At 42.5% G+C, this 17,683-nt stretch overlaps 1 protein-coding gene across 6 annotated transcripts in view; it reads left to right on the forward strand.

Moving 5' to 3' along the window:
- The window catches only part of Ppp1r12b (protein phosphatase 1 regulatory subunit 12B), a 219,607-nt gene that overhangs the window by 157,542 nt on the left and 44,382 nt on the right, over window positions 1-17,683 (forward strand). Inside the window, exon 19 of one of the 6 annotated variants that reach the window (XM_036201906.1) lies at window positions 16,112-16,285. The exons of 4 other annotated variants lie outside the window; for them this stretch is intronic. In XM_036201906.1, the coding sequence (XP_036057799.1) occupies window positions 16,112-16,234 (123 nt within the window). In that variant the 3' untranslated portion in view covers window positions 16,235-16,285. Of the gene's footprint in view, window positions 1-16,111; window positions 16,340-17,683 lie in introns of those variants that run through there. One more of the 6 variants, XM_036201910.1, reaches the window with a different exon arrangement.

Genomic DNA, 17,683 nt, shown 5'->3' on the forward strand with positions numbered 1-17,683 from the left:
TCCACACCATGTACCATGAAAGATGCAACTTGCTGTCTCATATACAGTGGTGTGGATGGTAAATGTCTTTCAATGTCTTGTTTTGGGTTTGTTTTTTTTTTTTAACTTTTTGAGGGGGACATTTATGTATCTTTAAAGGGCTGTGAAGATTGCATGAGATATGGTACATACTACATCTTAGAATGAACCACAACCACACTTATGGTCTGTACTTCAGCTACATACTTCGTGCGCTGTGTTTTAGTTTCTAGCCCACTCTTCTTTCTGTGGAGAGTCCCGCTCTTGCCCTACTGTTGTGCGCTGTCTTTCCTGCACCTCTGTTCACATAACTGCGTAAGCAGGGTCAGGCCCCTCTGTCCTGTAGCTTTGCAGTGTGCTTCTCAGTTTGTCTCCATCTGTACTCTGATCAAGTCAGCTTGGGGTTATTTATTATATTTCTGTGGTCTTCCTGGCTACCAGTGACTTGAGAGCACTGGATACTCTTGTAGAGGACCTGGGTTCAATTCCTAATAGCAGCTATTGGTAACTCCAGTTTCAGGGGATCTCATGTCCTCTTCTGGCTTATGGGGGTATTGGAAGCAGGTGGTACATGGACATACATGCAGGAAAAACACCCATACACATAAAAATAAAAATAAATAAGTCTTAAAAACAAAACCCTTAGATTATGTGTATACCTATGGATAGAACTTCATCCAGCTGCCCACATTGTTCCTTTACAAATTGGTGAGCAAACAAAGCCAGTATGTGGTGATTCTGACTTCCACCTGACTTCAAGATTGACTTCAGGAGTGTTTGGGGCTTTCTCTCTACCTGAAAAATGATTTGTTCAGCAGACTGAAGAATGGAGGAGTCAGCCAATTTATGAAGTCCCAAACTGTCGAGGTTACAGAAAAGTCGGTTTAGAAGGTGCTTTAAAAGCTCTAACTTTTAAAAGCTTCTAGCCCAACTCCCTGTTTTGTAGATGAAAACCTGGGGCCCTACAAGGGGGTGTGTTCAACCTAACTTGTGTGATGCCTTCATGGTAGAAAATAAATGAGTGCTGTGAGCTCCCAGAGCAGCGTTCTTTCCAGTGTGCTGATGGCTGCCTTCCAGGCGCAGGACTGCAGTTTGGTGTTAGGACGAAGCCCTTGCTGACTGCAATGGTTCTTCTTGGCTGGGCAAAGCACCGTCCGCTCTGGTTCAGTCTGCTTCCATTTATGGAGGCAGTGACAGGGCGTGCACAGGAGGTTTGCACTGCAGTCTTAAAAGTCAGCGCTGCTACTTTGGACTTTTTTTTAATCAATGTGTGGTCTATTTCAATGCAAATTTTACCAAACCTCCAAGAAACAATACTACTTATAGAAACTTTTTGGAGACTCAAAAGAAGAAAAGTAGATGGGGCATGGTGATGCACGCCTTTAACCCCAGCATTAGGGAGGCAGAGGCAGGCGGATCTCTGTGAGTTCAAGGTCAGCCTGGTCTACAGAGTGAGTTCCAGGACAGGCACCAAAACTACACAGAGAAACCTTGTCTCGAAAAGCCGCCCCACCCCCCCCCCCCCCACCCTCCCACCCCCACCGCCAAAAAAAAGAGTCCATACCAGCTTGTCTTGATTTCTGCTTATTTAGAAACAGGGATAGGAGGCAAAAAACAAAACCTGAGTACTCTTCCGACATTTGACGTTCCTAGGCGATATGTTTCATGTGATGGAATGTAGGATTTTGTGGTCACCTTTCTGTGTGCTTAATAGCAGACCTCCATTACTCTTTGATTCCATTTGCAGTGGTAGATTTTGAGTACTTGTTATGGCCATATACATAGTCTGTGGTGAGGCAAAATTATTTGCTCTTTGGTTTATTTGTTAGAATATGGTGCTAACTAAACATACAGAGGTTGACTCATGATCTTAACTCCAGTAACACATTGTTCCCATCACTCCAGTCAACCACGTCAGATAATAACACGGCAAGCTGCTTAGAACAGAGCCTGGTTCACTCAGAGATTAGCTTGTGCTTGACCTTTGTGCTCAGAGAGAACTCTGTGTCTGTGTGTGTGCCTCAGCCATTGTGAAGCTCAGTGCTTTCCTATATTGCACGCTAAACAGCAGCCTCCAGGACTCTAATTAGTTTGATTCCCACATTGGTCCTGTTTTCCGCAAATATTACCATGCCTCATGAACCTCTCAAGTGGTGTTTCTTAGAGAAATGCATGTGTAGCTCTCACACTCTGCAAGTGTTTGCCTCAGCATGATTATGTTTATATAGAATTACATTGGCTTTGCATTGTGGGAATGACAGAGTTGACAGGACCATTAACTTGAGCACTCTGGGAATTGTTCCCCAATTCCCCCATGGCTGGCTAAAGGAGTATTATTTCTGAATTATGATGTGGAGTTGAAATGTAACTCTTAAAGTGCGTACAAAGAGTGTTCTTTACTTTCTGTGAACCACAATACTCTGGAAATATCAGAAATACTTGGAGATAGTTTTCTTTCAACTTTTCTTTCTTGTGATGACTGGGGTGTGTTGGCCTTTGGTTTGATTTTGTTTGGGTGTGCTCCCTGTATCTCAAGAATAGTAGGAAACATGGTGGTGGTGTTTCAGACTGGCTGACTGTGTAGCCCAGCTGTATGTCCCAGGCTGGCTTGAGACTCACAGTGTTCCTGCCTTGACCTTCCAAGGGTTAGGATTATGGGTATGTATTATGTGGCCGGCAAATAGAGACATTTATATTATCTCCAGAGCAGCCATGTTTTAAAAGCCAGAACCAAAGCTTATATCCTATGAGAAAATCCAGTGATCTTCAGTGGAAATAGGACGGACAAGAAAGGAAATAATAGAGCATTTACTTGACTCTGAACAAAGAGTTTGAGAATAAGAGAGGTTGGAGAATTAGAAGTTAAGCCTGACTGTAGCTGTGCAGTGGTGTGTTTATCTACTTTGGCTTTCACTTGGAGGTCTGGGTGATTGTTACTTTAGTTGTCTCTCTTTTCTTTACTTTCTTTTTTGATGCTGGAAATTGAACCCAGGGCCTTGAGTGTGCTAGATACACACTCTACCACTTAGCTGTTCTAGAGTATGTGAACTGCCTGTCTATACAGTCCTCCAGGTCTCCTATGGTTGATATTGAGATTAAAGGCGTGTGTCTCCATGCTGGCTGTGTCCTTGAACACACAGAGATCCTTCTAGCTCTGCCTCCCAAGTGCTGGAATTAAAGGCGTGTGCCACCATCGCCCAGCTTCCGCTATAGCTTTGCTATTAGCTCTGACCCCCAGGCAACTTTATTTATTAACATACAAATAAAATCACATTTCAGTACAAATAAAATATCACCATAGCGAGCACTCTACCATTGAACAACACACCAAGTTAAAACTATTCCAAATTGTAATTTAGTATCCTGGTGGTCTGAATGAGAATAAGCTCGTATATTTGAATGCTTGGTCCCCAGGGAGTGGCAATGTTTGAAAAGATTAAAAGGATGAGGAGGTGTGGCCTTGTTGGAGGAAGTGTGTCACTGGGGGTGGGCTTGGAGGTTTCCAAAGCCCATGCCAGGCCCAGTCTCCCTCTCCCCCCTCCCCCTCTCCCCTCTCTGTCCTTGCCTGTGGGTCAGGATGGAGCTCTCAGCTACGGCTTCTGCCCCATGCATGCCACCATGCTCCCCGCCATGACAGTGGACCAAACATCTGAAGCTGTAGCAGGCCCCCAGGTAAATGTTTCTTTCTTAAGAATTGCCATGCTCATGGTAATAGAGCAGGGACTTTTGTTGCCTTTAGTTTTATCAAAAAGATTAAGTTTATCCTAGGCAATTTGAGCATTTTTTTTTTCTTAGCAGCGTGCCATAAGCATTTTGTCAGGCTAATTCTTTATTAGGGGCTATCTACAGTATAGATGACATGCAAATTTCCATACTTACCTCCTAAATACCAGTATGTCACCGGAATCTGAGTCTGGCCCTCTAGGCCTTGTAATTACCATCAAACGAATTTAGATTAGGCAGAATTTGGATTTAGAATATGGCAGAGTGAAGTAGGACACACCCTCAAGTGTGAGAGTGAGGGGAATGGTGACCAAAGAGACCACTACAAAGCAGAGCACACTCCAGGAGGCAGTGGACAATGGCCAGAGGGACCTGTGTGGGATACAGTGTGGGCAGGTACGTACGCCCTTTCTAAGCTGTTTTTCCTGCAGAACTCTGTCCTTTTCTCTTAGCTGAAAGGTCTGTTTGGTTTGACTCTTAGAGAAGGGCCAGTGGTATGTCTTTGCTCTTTATCAGAACAGTGGTCCATGGACCCTGGAGCCAGATTTAAATATCTATTCAAGGTTACCCTCGGCCAGTTTAAGGCCAGCTTGGGCTATGTAAGATTATAAGATCCTGTGTCAAAAGAAGAAGAAGAAGAAGAAGAAGAAAAGAAAGAAGAAGAAGAAGAAGAAGAAGAAGAAGAAGAAGAAGAAGAAGAGGAGGAGGAGGAGGAGGAGGAGGAGGAAGAAGAGGAGGAGGAGAAGAAGGAGAAGGAAAAAGAAGAAGGAAGAAGAAGAAGAAGAAGAAGAAGAAGAAGAAGAAGAAGAAGAAGAAGAAGAAGAAGAAGAAGAAGAAGAAGAAGAAGAAAAGTTGAAGTTGTTATTTCCTAGTAATCTCCAGACAGTTCATGTCTTCTCCCAGGACCAGAGAGAAGACTTATGTCTTATTCTTCTGACCATAATTAGTGATTATAAACTACTGTATGTAGTTAAAGTAGCTGTTTGAGTTCAAGGGTGAGGTCCAGCCCCCAGATCTTCCAGGCTGATGAGAACCTAAATACCTGCCCACTTCCCACCATTGTGACAGTGGATGTCCTCACATATAACCACACGTCTCGGTGGTAACCCTCTTTTGAAAACCTCGGCCCTGACTCTGAGCTGTCACTTACAGCTTTACTGTTGTTTTATATATGGGGCTTCCGAAGACATTGTGAGAGGGGAAGAAAGCGGAAGTGTTCACAGGAAGAAAAAAAAGTAGCTTTTCACAAGTGCTTGCCTTTCTAAGCTGTTGCTAAATGTAAATTTAGTTACAAAACACGAGACTTGAGACTGGGGATATGGTGTAGTCCATAAAATTCTTGCTGGGCAAGCATGAGAAACTGAGTTTGGATTCCTAGCACCCATGTTAAAAAGAGAAGCAGCCACCACAGCCAGGTGCAGTGATGTACTCTTGTAATCCCAGGGCTGCTGAGTGGACAGACAAAAGGACCCCTGGGGCTTGTTGGTAGCCACTCTACCTGGTATAGACACACGCCCCTATTGAACAATCCCACGGCAAGGTTGCAGTGATTTTTCTTTATCATTTCCTACCATTAAATAAGCTCCTGAGATTTAAACTTTCACAATAACACCAGGACATGATGTTTTTTAACTTGATGACAGCAAAATTGGCAATATTTGTAGACAAATAAAAGTTATTATGGGGCTGAGGCAGTGGTTCAGTAGTTAGAGTGCTTACCACGGAAACATTAAGACCATCCCCAGAGCCCGTGTTAATATGCTGGGTGGGCATGATGGCCTGCCTGCAGTCCCAGCACTTAGGAGATGGAGACGGAAGACCCCTGGGAAGCTGGCTGGCCAGACTGGCCCCATCGAGCTGATCTGGCTTCAGTTGAGACTGACTCAGAGTGAACAAGGTGGGAAGTGACCAAGGAAGATTCCAACAGTCACTTTGGAACCATCACATCCACACCCATTCACACACACGATAACACAAGTGTGTACACACACATGCACGAGAAGAAGGATTTATAAGCTCCATCTGGGTAATTTTGTAAGTCCTGTTTTGCTTTTTCTTTCTGTTGCTATCTTGTACCTTAAGATGCACCATCTCCTCCCCTTGCTCCAAACAGCCCACCAGGATGCACACAAGCTTTTTTTTTTTAGCTTTTATTGCCTTTTCATAAAGAACACAATCAGAAGGCCTTTATTAAATGGAAAGAATTTCCTGGCTTATCTCTACTTTGTATTTCCATGCATGTGTAGCAAAGGCTAACCCTAGAATGCTTCATTTCAAAGGAGAAGTAAGGGCAAGAGATGCATTTTGTGATTAAATCCCTCATGTGTTTTCTCACCCAGGAGCATCTGTGTGAGTCATTATCAACTGTGTGATGTCATCACTCATCTTGCCCATCCCCACCAAAGGGAGGGTTTTCATGGCACATAAACCAAAGCAGAGGATTAAAATGGGAAATCGGAGCTCAAGAGATGGTTTGTTGCTTAAGAGCACTTTGCTGCCCTTGCAGAGGACTTGATTTCTGTTCCCAGCACACATGTGGTGGCTCACAGCTATCTGCAATTCCAACTCTAGGGGATTCAACACCTTCTGGCCTCTGTGGACACCAGGCACATGTGTGGTGTATGTACATACATGTAAGCAAAGTACTCATACATAAAAATAAATCTTTAAGATGGGAGAAACAGAAAGAGGAGGCTGACAGAGAACCTGTTCCCTTCAATACTTTTCATTCTCCCTTATCTACCTGCAGCCTTTCTAGATACCTAGCAATAAAATACCAGCATAAACGCACAGGCCAGTGAATGGGGCTCTTACAGACACTGAAGCTCTTCTGATTTGACTCTGTGCCGTTGGAAGTACTTTAAAAACCACTTACTTAGGCTTGGAAATGCCACCCAGTGTTTGAGTACTTGTGTAGCTTGTACAAGGCCCTGAGTTCAAGCCTTCAACCAAACCACAACAACAAAAAAACAGATGATTTGCTTGGTGTGAAATCAGAAACAAGTATATAATGTATAGAAGGGCCTGACGGCCCCAGTTCATTTCTCCGCCTCTTGAAACTCCAGCTGCAGAGAATCTGACGCTCTGTTCTGGCCTTGATGGGAACCAAGTACACACAGCCCACACAGACACAGACACAGAGTTTTAAAAAAATTTTTAAAAATATAGAAGACTAGGGTTTTTTGTTTGTTTATTTGTTTGTTTGTTTTAAGCAGTTAGGAGACTCTGTAGTTATGTAAATCTGAAGCTCTCTTGGGATCTCTTTGGAGATAGGAATCATGTTGTGAAGAACACTACACACCTCTAATGGGGCTTTGCATGGAGAGTAAACAGTTAATAGTTTTTAGATGGATTAAGGAAAGAAAAGTACCTGTTGATAATGAAAATAAAGATCTGTCTGTTGACCACTGTATTCATAAACAGGCCTGAAAATGGCTGCTCTGTGTCCAGTTCTGGGCTACAAGAGTGAGCAGACTCTTTAAACGACAACTCTTGACTAGTAATGTTTGAGTCCTCACCGCTTCCCAAATCTGAGCTAAAATGCACACATTACAGCAACTCAGTTTATTACAAACTAAGCCCCTTAAAAGTTGATTTGTAGGAAGCAGCCAAGAAATTCTTGCAAGATGAGGTAATGTCTACCAATCTGTCGGGAGTCCCCTTTGGGCCTTGAAGACCTTTGCCATCTGGAAGCTGTGCTCACCTTTCCTAGGAGACTTTCCCATAGCTTTGCTGTAGCAGAGTAAATACACAATGGTAAAGAATTCTACTGTCACTATACCAAAAATGCAATAGTAGGTATACTTCTAAACCAGTGGTTCTCAACCTTCCCAGTGCTATGACCTTTTAATACAGTTCCTCACATTGTGGTGACCCCCAACCATAACATTATTTGGTGGTTCTTCATGACTGCAATTTTGCTACTCTTATAAGTCATAATGTAAATATCTGATATGAAGGCTATCTAATATGTGACCCCCAAAGGGGTAGTAACCCACAGTTTGAGAACCACTGTTGAGGATGATTAAGTTTCAGGTTAGAAGCTATTTTGGAAGAATCTAGGATTAGACCTAGATCCTGACAACAGTCACCTAACCCTTCCATAAACTCTGTAGCTCAGGCTCAGCCCTGACATCTCGAGAGGTGATAGGACTGTCACAGAAGCGCTGTAGAAGTTGATCCTGCTCTCCTTTCTGTTGGTGAGAATGTGTGTGTGTCTGTGTGTGCGTGCATGTGCTTGCTCTCACACGTACACACATGCACTCACACCCCGTGGAATGAATGTGGAGGCCACCTCTCACCTCCCCCTTGTTCTTAGGCAGGATACCCTCTGATTTTGCTGCTGTGAACAGGATCCAGGCCAGCTGGCCCGTGAGCTTCCTGTCAGTCCCCTGTCTGCACTAGGTCCCATCCTGCAGTAGAGCTGGCATTGCAGGGGGCACCACCACATCTGGCTTCTTAGGGTGGAGCTCAGCTCATCGGGCATGTGCAGCAAAAGCTTTTAACTGCTGAGCCATCTCCCCGCTCCCCTTTTCTTTTTTTTAATTCTATATTCTTTTCAAATTCTTCCTTCCCTCTCCCTGATTAAAACTTGAAAACTGAAGACAGAGGTAACTGCCATTGTCCCCTTCTTCACGTGATAATGACACTTGATTTTGAGTTGTCAGCTAGTAGGGTTCTTCTGTCATAATTTAGAAAAGTGAGTTGCCGTTCCCAACATTCTTGCCTTGATATGATGTTAAGTACAAGTTCCTCTGGTTGAAACCTTTAACGGCAAGGCTGGCCCCAGTTTAATCCCTGTACTCCAGAGGCAGGCAGATCTCTGAGTTCGAGGCCAGTCAGGGCTACAAAGTCAGACTCTGTCTCCAAAAACTTTTAGTGACATTCAGGGAATCTTCATGTCATGTACCACATAAGTTATAGCAAGCTGCATTTGCATTTCCATGTTTGTGTGGCCAACACTCTGCCATGGGCCACCATAATATCATTATTCTCCTGCCTCGTAATAGTGTCTGTCCATCAGCTCCCACAGTTGTGAGCAGTGGCTTTCAGTACTCCTTCCAGGCCTCACTGATAGAGGCTATCCTTGGATTATGCCAGACTAAGCACCACCCTTGCTCTTTCCATCAGCAAAAGCTATCAATGTCTTCACACCATCAGCTTCAAACTTTCTGCTATAACTGAATATGAAATACATTCTACATTATGATCCAATACTTGCTGTGTCCATATATAAATGTAGTCTGTGCGACTGAAACAAGAGTCTCAAGAGAGCATAGTCCTTCTATGTAACACATTCATAATTTACTGGTCTGTTTCAGTTTTTATCCACCTGGATATGATCCACTTTGATTTATGACCTATTAATGAGTCTCAAATTATAGTCATTGTACCCTCCCAAATGGTTGTCTGTTGCATTGAGAAACCCTGTTCTGTGAAACCCTAGAGTCCTCTGAACTGAGAAGCTATTTCTCAGAGTCCTCTGGAGGTAAGGCATCCCTTTGTCCTCTTTTCCCACCCTAGTAAGATTAAGGAGCTAGATTTCTTTTTGTTTTGAAACAGTTTCAAACCACATAAATATTGAAATAGGACAAAGAACTCTTTGTTCCCTTCACTCAGTGACCAAATCCAAATCTCACCCATTGTCTCAACAGTGTCCCTTCAGGACCCAAGCCTGGGTCTGAACCCACCATTGACTCTCCTCCGGTCAGTCCTCCTTGACTGGAGTTGAAGAGAAGAGCCTAGTCGTATCCCCCTTGACTTGTGTGTTTCCAGTGCTTCAGCATAATTGGCACCAGTCTGTGTGTTAGCCATGATGTCGTGCTGTCACAGGCGTGATGCTGTATGTTCTTCTCCTGTCAAAGTCTTTGATCAGCAGGTGAAGATGGCATATACCAAGAGTCCCCGTGGCAGAGTTCCTTTTGCTCTTGAGTGATTTATCTGTGTCTTATAAAGGAATGCTTTAGGATCTTGTAAAAGTCACTCACTCATCCACTTTAGCTACTGGTTTGGGATTCATTGCTTTTCTTTCCTGAACGAATTGTACAATGGTAGTTTCTAAAAAATGGCAGTTCTCTTTCTAACTTCATCACCCTTTCTGCGTTTTACCATGAGGAAGAACTTCCCTCGTTTATTTGTATTGTTGTTCATTTCTTTATATTGATGTGTAGTCATGGATGCCCATTTTCTTCCATAGCTAGTTCATTGCTTTAATTTTTGATGTTCACATGTCCCTTTTCTAAACAGACTTTTGGTGTCCTCTTGTTACTTAGGGACCCAAGTTCATTTTCTTTTCGTTTCCCAGCTCTGGAATTATCACTTTTCCAGGAGCCTGGTTCCTTTAGTTGAAAGTAACATTCAGCTGGGCAGTGGTGGCACACACCTTTAATCCCAGCACTCGGGAGGCAGTGGCAGGCGGATCTCTGTGAGTTCAAGGCCAGCCTGGGCTACAGAGTGAGTTCCAGGAAAGGCGCAAAGCTACATAGAGAAACCCTGTCTCGAAAAAGAAAAAAGAAAAAAAAGAAAGTAGCATTCAGCAGCAGTAATCTAGGGCCTGTTCTCCAAATGCTAGAAGGGTATCACTCTTCCCAGTCCCTCTTAGTAAGCAGAAACAAGGAAATACATACACGCACACATTTCCATTTCATTATCTATATTGAATATCGTGAACCATATCACTATTTTCAATTCTGTACAAAAATACAGAAGTCATTCCAGCTTCTTTTTTCCCCTTCATACTTATATCTTAAAAAAAAAAAAATGGGGCTGGAGAGATGGCTCAGTGGTTAAGAGCACCGACTGCTCTTCCAAAGGTCCTGAGTTCAATTCCCAGCAACCACATGGTGGCTCACAGCCACCTGTAGTGAGATCTGGTGCCCTCTTCTGGCCGGAAGGGACACATGCAGGCAGAATACTGTATACATAATAATAAGATAAATAAATAAATCTTTAAAAATATTTTTAAAAAAACGTAAAATAGAAAACAATGGAAACCTATTTTATATGATCTTTAGTACGTTTCATTTTTGTTCAGTATCTTTGTCCCCTAACAATGCCAGGCTATGGCTTCATCACCATACCCTCCCTGTATTCCAGGACTCTACCTTCCAAGAAATAAGAGACAAGGCAGGCAGAGGGAAATCCTTTAATAGTAGCCTTCTACCTGGCTTGAAGAAAAGCAAGAGCAGGGTCTAGAGAGATGGCTCAACAGTAAAGAGTGGGTACTGCTTCTTCAGAGGACTTCAGTTCAAGTCCCAGCACCCACATCAGGCAGCTCACAACCACTTGTATCTCCAGCTCTAGGGAATATGATACCTCTGGCCTCTGTGTACACATGCATTCACGTGATCATATGCAGACATACTCATAATTAAAACTGAAATCATTCTTTAATAAATAAAAAAGAAGTCAGGTGGTGGTGGTGTATGCTTTTAATCCTAGCACTTGAGAGGCAGAGGCAAGCAGATCTCTGTGGGTTTGAGGTCAACCTGTCCTACAAAGTGAGTTCTAGTACAGCCAGGGCAACACAGAGAAACCATGTCTTGAAAAACCAAAATCAAAATAATAAATAAAAATATCAATGAGCATAAAATGTGAACACTAGTATTTAGACTTTTGCTTCAGATTTTCATTTAGCGTTTTATATATGTTTTATAAATGCATATGTGTATTGGCCAAACACTTCCTATGATAACTACCTTATATTGAGTATGGTCATATTGGGGGCAATTTGGTTAATTTTCTGTATATTGACCCTAAAGCATATATATTTATATTTCACCATTTCACTTTATATTTCACCATTTTGAAAGCGACCCAAATAAAACTCTGAGGTTAAAGAACCATGTCAGAGAGTTGAGCAAAGGTTTAGCTTTCATCCCGGGGTGCATGCCCATAAAGCCCACATGCTGTCTCTCCAACAAGGACAGCGCAATGGGTGTCTTTTCTTTTGCTTTGATAAAATACCTGGAGAAAAAGCCAAATGGAGAAAAGGGATTTATTTTAGCCCCAGATTACGATTACATTTCATCACAGCAGAGAAATCGAGGTGATAGGAATTTGAAACATCTAGTCACATCTACAGTCAAGAACAGAGAGACAGATCCGTGCATGCTTGTTACTGCTCAGCTCACTTCTCTTTTATGTGGCCGTCCAGGACCCAGACTCAGGGAATGGTGCCGCTCGGTTTAGGCTGGATCTTCCCACATCTGTTACAGTCAAGGCAGTCTGTCATAGACGTGCCCACAGGCCAACCTGCTCTGGTAGACAGGTCCTCACTGGGACTGTCTTCGTAGATGATTCAAACTAGCCATCCCAGTGGGAGCATGTTCACTGTTCGGTATCATCACCAGCAGTTTGCCAAGTGTCACTTTTAAATTATGGCATTCCCTTGTCTTGATTTGAATAAGAAGAAGAAAACAAAACCAAACCATACCTGATTCACTAAGTTTTTTCTTTAAGTTTTGGGAGCATTGAGTCAGTGGGGGCTCTGAGCAGGACCCACTCTGTAAGGGTTTTCATTGAGTCAGTGGGGGCTCCGAGCAGGACCCACTCTGTAAGGGTTTTCATTGAGTCAGTGGGGGCTCCGAGCAGGACCCACTCTGTAAGGGTTTTCATTGAGTCAGTGGGGGCTCTGAGCAGGACCCACTCTGTAAGGGTTTTCATTGAGTCAGTGGGGGCTCTGAGCAGGACCCACTCTGTAAGGGTTTTCATTGAGTCAGTGGGGGCTCCGAGCAGGACCCACTCTGTAAGGGTTTTCATTGAGTCAGTGGGGGCTCTGAGCAGGACCCACTCTGTAAGGGTTTTCATTTGTTGTTCACATGTTTGGTTTGTGTCCATTCAAACACAACCCCTTTATTAGCTTGTTCTTGTAGTTAGAGGCTGTTGAACTGACTGCCTGGGACTCTTAATTCATTTATAGTCACCAGCCCATCCCCTTTATCTTACCTAGAAGAAATAAAACAGATGAGCCCATCATTTTGTCTTGCCTCTCTGAAATAAGTTATATTTTAAGCAAAATATAAAGCTTAGCTCATGAAGTCTTGTTTCTGGGATTTTTTTCCTAGTCAGGCTCTTTGACTACTGACTCAATTTAAGAATAGTTTCAGTTAGCAATGGGAGAATTCTTGCCTGGGGAGAAAAGAAAAGAGCAGTTCTTTCTTCTTTTTTTTTTTTTTTTTTTTTGTTTTTTTTGTTTTGTTTTGTTTTTTGAGACAGGGTTTCTCTGTGTAGCTTTGCGCCTTTCCTGGAACTCACTCTGTAGCCCAGGCTGGCCTCGAACTCACAGAGATCCACCTGGCAATGCTTCCCGAGTGCTGGAATTAAAGGCATGCACCACCACTGCCCAGTGGCAAGAGAGCAGTTCTTAATCAGATACCCCCATGCTGATTGTCTTAAGAGACAGTATGATTATGTCATCATCAATGTCCTTGGCCAGGACAATAAAATTTAAGATGGACCAGTATGGAGACAAAGGTAGATTGTTTGACTCTCTGAGTCCTACTTCATTGTTTTTTATTTTTGTTTTTGAGTACTACTTTAGAAATGATACTGCAGAGGTATAGGACTAAAAACTAGATTCTCTGTATAACTGCAGCCAAGTACATTTCCTTTCTGTTCTTTTCATTGGGATAGGAAAGATGCTTTCATTTTCATGGGGGAATTGATGTTTTTTAATCAGGTGAATGCATTTTTGGCAAAATTGAAGAAAATAAATATATAAAAGAGCAAGTGAACAACGAGAGTGTTTAGATTCAGCTTCCTGGAGAAGTTATCTCTAGTCTAGACTTTAATGTATTCCTATGAGTGTCTCAGATGCTCTACATCCCCTTTAAGGCCATGGTTTTCTTGCAGACCTTGGTTGGTAAGTATGTCTTTTCACATCAGTTTGCATTCACCTGAATCAGCAGGGCCCAGCACGCAGTAGTGGTGTTCTTGCTCACTTCTGCTGGCTGTGTGTCTTTGGCCAAGTTGTTTAAACTTTTAGAACTTAAGTTTCCTCATTTATTAGATAATAATATAACAATGTCCTTTTCAGCATTCTTGAGAAAAGAAGATAACATCTGATATATGGGAACACTTTAAATGATATAAAAGAATTTGTCAATGTTAGAACTTCCTTAAATAGACATATGATATAAATGAGACAACAATAGCCATTTAAGAATAAAGGGGTTTATAGTCAGTCCCTCTCCAATTGCTAGGAAGTGTGAAGTTACTATAGAGAAACAGATCCAGAAACTGTGGCTGAGTTCTTACTGTCCCTTTAAAAAATAGTGTAACCAGCTGGGTGGTTGTACCGCACGCCTGTAATCCCAGCACTCGGGAGGCAGAGGCAGGTGGATCTCTGTGAGTTCGAGGCCAGCCTGGTCTACAGAGCTAGTCTAGGACAGGCTCCAAAGCTACAGAGAAACCCTGTCTTGAAGAAAAAAAAAAATTGTGTAACCATGATGATATGTTCATTCATATATTGACAGGGTTAACTATATAAGATAGATCCATAATATAAAATTCATAGATTAGGGATCAGTAAAATGGCTCAGTGGCTAAAGGATGTGATCCAAGCCTGACAACCTGAATTCAATCCCTGGAACCCACATGGTGAAAAAAAAAAAAGCTCCCCAAGTTGTCTTCTGACTTACGTGTACACACACACACACACACACACACACACACACAGCACATGTACACCCACATCAGACACAGACAAAATAAATATCCCCAAAAAATTCACAGATAAGAATTCTCAAAATAATTGGCCTTTTAGATGGAGCCTATAATTCCAGTCTGTTGTAGGATTAACGAGTCTTAAGGAATTGTTTTCAGATTGAAAGTGAATCATGACTTCATTATAAATCCTTCTTAAACTGCATTTATCAAATTAACCCCCCAACTAGATGATCACTTTTGCTTATTTAATTTCATAAAATTAATGTTTAGAGTAAAGAAGATATCAAAACAATTGATGTAGAAGAGTTATTAGTTGGAAGGATTAAAGGGAGAAAAAGTATAAATTTCACGTGGAAAGGGGAGGGTAGGATAGAGTTTCCAAGAGCCTGGAGGGAAGTGAGTTGTTACTTTGGGGATAAACCCATTGGCTTGGAAAGCATTTGGCTTAGAAATGTTGGACAGAGTAGTGATGACAACAGAATGCAAGAGATTAAATTTGAGATGTTTCTTCAAGGCCAAATCCAAACTCCTTCAACGCCCAGCGACGAAATTCCTTTCTTGTTAACTCTTAGTTTCTCTGTGCTGCTGAGTCCTGTCATCTTGAAGTTCCGAAACTGTCACCTATGAACAGTTGGTTCTCTCCACCTTTGTGCCACTTTCAAATCTTCTTCCTTGCTATTTGGTGTCTTAAGAAACTGCCACATTTTCTAATAGCAACTTAGCTAATAAGATCTCTGGTCTACAGAGCTTACTGTGCAGTGGGCCAGAGTTTCCAACTTTCTCATGATGCAGGAGTGACAGGGCATTAAAACGTCACATAAAAGGCTTGGAGGTACTTTCTTATTTCTGTCTGGGCTTGTTACTGGAGAGATATGAGAGGTGAAAATCACCATTCTTGTATGCAAAAAAAGTGTTTAGAGAAATCAGTCTTAGCAACTGCTGTCTGCTCTGGGGTAGTAACTACTGGAGGTTGTGGGGTTGCCCCCCAGACACGCCTGCAGCCTCCATTCCTAGAAGCCAGGGGCTTTCTTTTCCTTCTACAAGTGGCAACCGAGTTCTGGGTTGAAAGTGAATCCTTGCCCTTGGCTCCTCTCCAGCATTCCTCGCTGAGCGAATGGGGATTTGGAATGTCAGAAAATAGAAGAGGGAGGGGAAAGATGTGCGTATGACTCTGAGTGTTTAGAGCAAAGGCAGCTCGTCTGGAAGGACTTAGGAAAGCTTGACTTCCTCAGACAGCTTCCTTCTCATAAACTTGGTTCCTTCTTTGTGTTTTTAGTTCTTTAACCTGAGTGTAGCCTGGCGATTCAAACCCTTACAGCCCAGTGGAATCAGGCTAAGCAAGGACAGGGTGGCTTCTGAAGGACTTGTATTTCTTCCTTCTGGATAAAGTGACAGTACTTCTCTTCAGACTCATCTGCAGCAAGATCCAGAACCGTCACTCCTCTGGGATTTAATCTGGAGTCGTTGGGAGCCCAGATTCAGGTTTTATTCAAGAGCCAAGCTGAGTAAGAAGCGACCTTTGAGAATCAAGAATCCGGTCTAGGCACGAATGGTGGTGTTTGGCACATGCCTTACCCTGCTCACACCTGTGATTGAAGCTGAACTGAAATATTGATAGGACACAGCTCTCAGACGCTGTAACTGAGGACTGGTGCAGAGCTCAAGACTGTAATTTACAAGGCGGTTTTTATCCTTTATTTAGTTTCCATCCAAAGTCATCTTGTATCAACTCAAAAGGAGAGATTCTGTAAGAGTAATCTACAGGGACAGTTCTCAGCTTTGTGTGAAGAATCCAGAGGTTGGGTGTCTGTCTGCAACCCCGTGAACCATGTCCTCTTTATATACACGAAGTAAAGAATTCACACGGAATAGGAAATCTCAGTCTGATTCTCCCCCGGCATCTCCCTCCCCAACTGCCAAGACACTCCGAGTAAGCCTTTTATACTTATGTCTGACCATAGTTATGTCGAAGGTGGGAAATGTGTTGACATGGAAAAGGGGCATTTCAGAATATATAGAAGTCAATTAAGGAGGAAACTTGCAAGGAAAGCCTTAAAGGGGTTATGATTCACAATACTTGATACTGTCTTAAGTAAAGCAGACTTAAATAATTTAGGCTACAGCTTCTGTCTTTTAGCTTTTAATCTGTTGTAAACTGCTTGGCAGTAAGATTCTGGGAGGTTTTTGTTTGATGTGTTTTATTGTTTAGTTTTTGTTTTAGTTTGTTTGTGCTTGGTTGGTTTTTGGTTTTGATTTTGGGGTTTTGGGGGGTGTTTTTGTTTTTTTTGAGCAGGGTCTTACTATAGAGTATTGGTTGGCATAGAGGTTGCTGTGTAGACCAGACTGGCCTCAAACTAATAGAGATCTGCCTGCCTCAGCCTCCCAGGTACTGGGAATAAGGGCTTGCCACCACCCTTAGTAGGTTCTAGGGTTTTATCACAATGTGTTGTGGGGCACTTTTCTTTATTTTACTTATTTATGTGTTTGTTTGTTTTGTTTTGTTTTTTCAGGACAGGGTTTCTCTGTGTAGTTTTGGTGCCTGTCATGGATCTCACTCTGTAGACCAGGCTGGCCTTGAACTCACAGGCTTTAAATTTTTTTTTAACTCATTTTTAGTTGCTGTTTTTCCTGTGTTTTGTGGATCAATACTATGTTTCAAGAGAAAAAGCTCCCTAATGGCATGAAGCTATGTGCATCAAATTTTCATCACTTCCAAGTTCCGTATGCATATTCATATGTGTGTGCATGAGACAGTGTATGCCTTTACCTGATTTATATGTCTCTGTGAGTAATAAAAAGTCAGAATGAATTAAGACTTGTGGACACTGGCAGCCTTCCACTCAGGTACCATCAGGAAATTCCTTTGACAACCAGCTGGATTAAGGAGCTTGTGATATCCTGGGCAGGGCCCTTTAAGACTCTCCATTTCCTCTGGTCACTATCTCTGCTTAATTTTTTAACATAAGGACATTTGTATCTAACTCAGTGTCCTCCTGGTCAAAAGCTGGCAAAGGCAAGACATGTTACCAGGGGCAAATGAGCAGTGAGAAGCCCTGATGGGCATATTAGGTAGCAGGCAAGGAGCAGCTCCCTCTAGGGAGCTAGACTGCACTATAACATATACACAGCAGCGTAAGAAGAGGGCAGTCGGGCTTCCTTATTTGGAGAGCTGTGGGGTTTTGCAGGAAACCTCAGCAGACTGCAGCTTCTTTTTATTGTTTTATTTTCATTTTCAGTGGATCCCTCCAAGTGTAAGTTACCATATAGTAACATT

The sequence above is a fragment of the Onychomys torridus genome, chromosome 11, assembly GCF_903995425.1.
Source record: "Onychomys torridus chromosome 11, mOncTor1.1, whole genome shotgun sequence".
Classification (NCBI taxonomy): domain Eukaryota; kingdom Metazoa; phylum Chordata; class Mammalia; order Rodentia; family Cricetidae; genus Onychomys; species Onychomys torridus.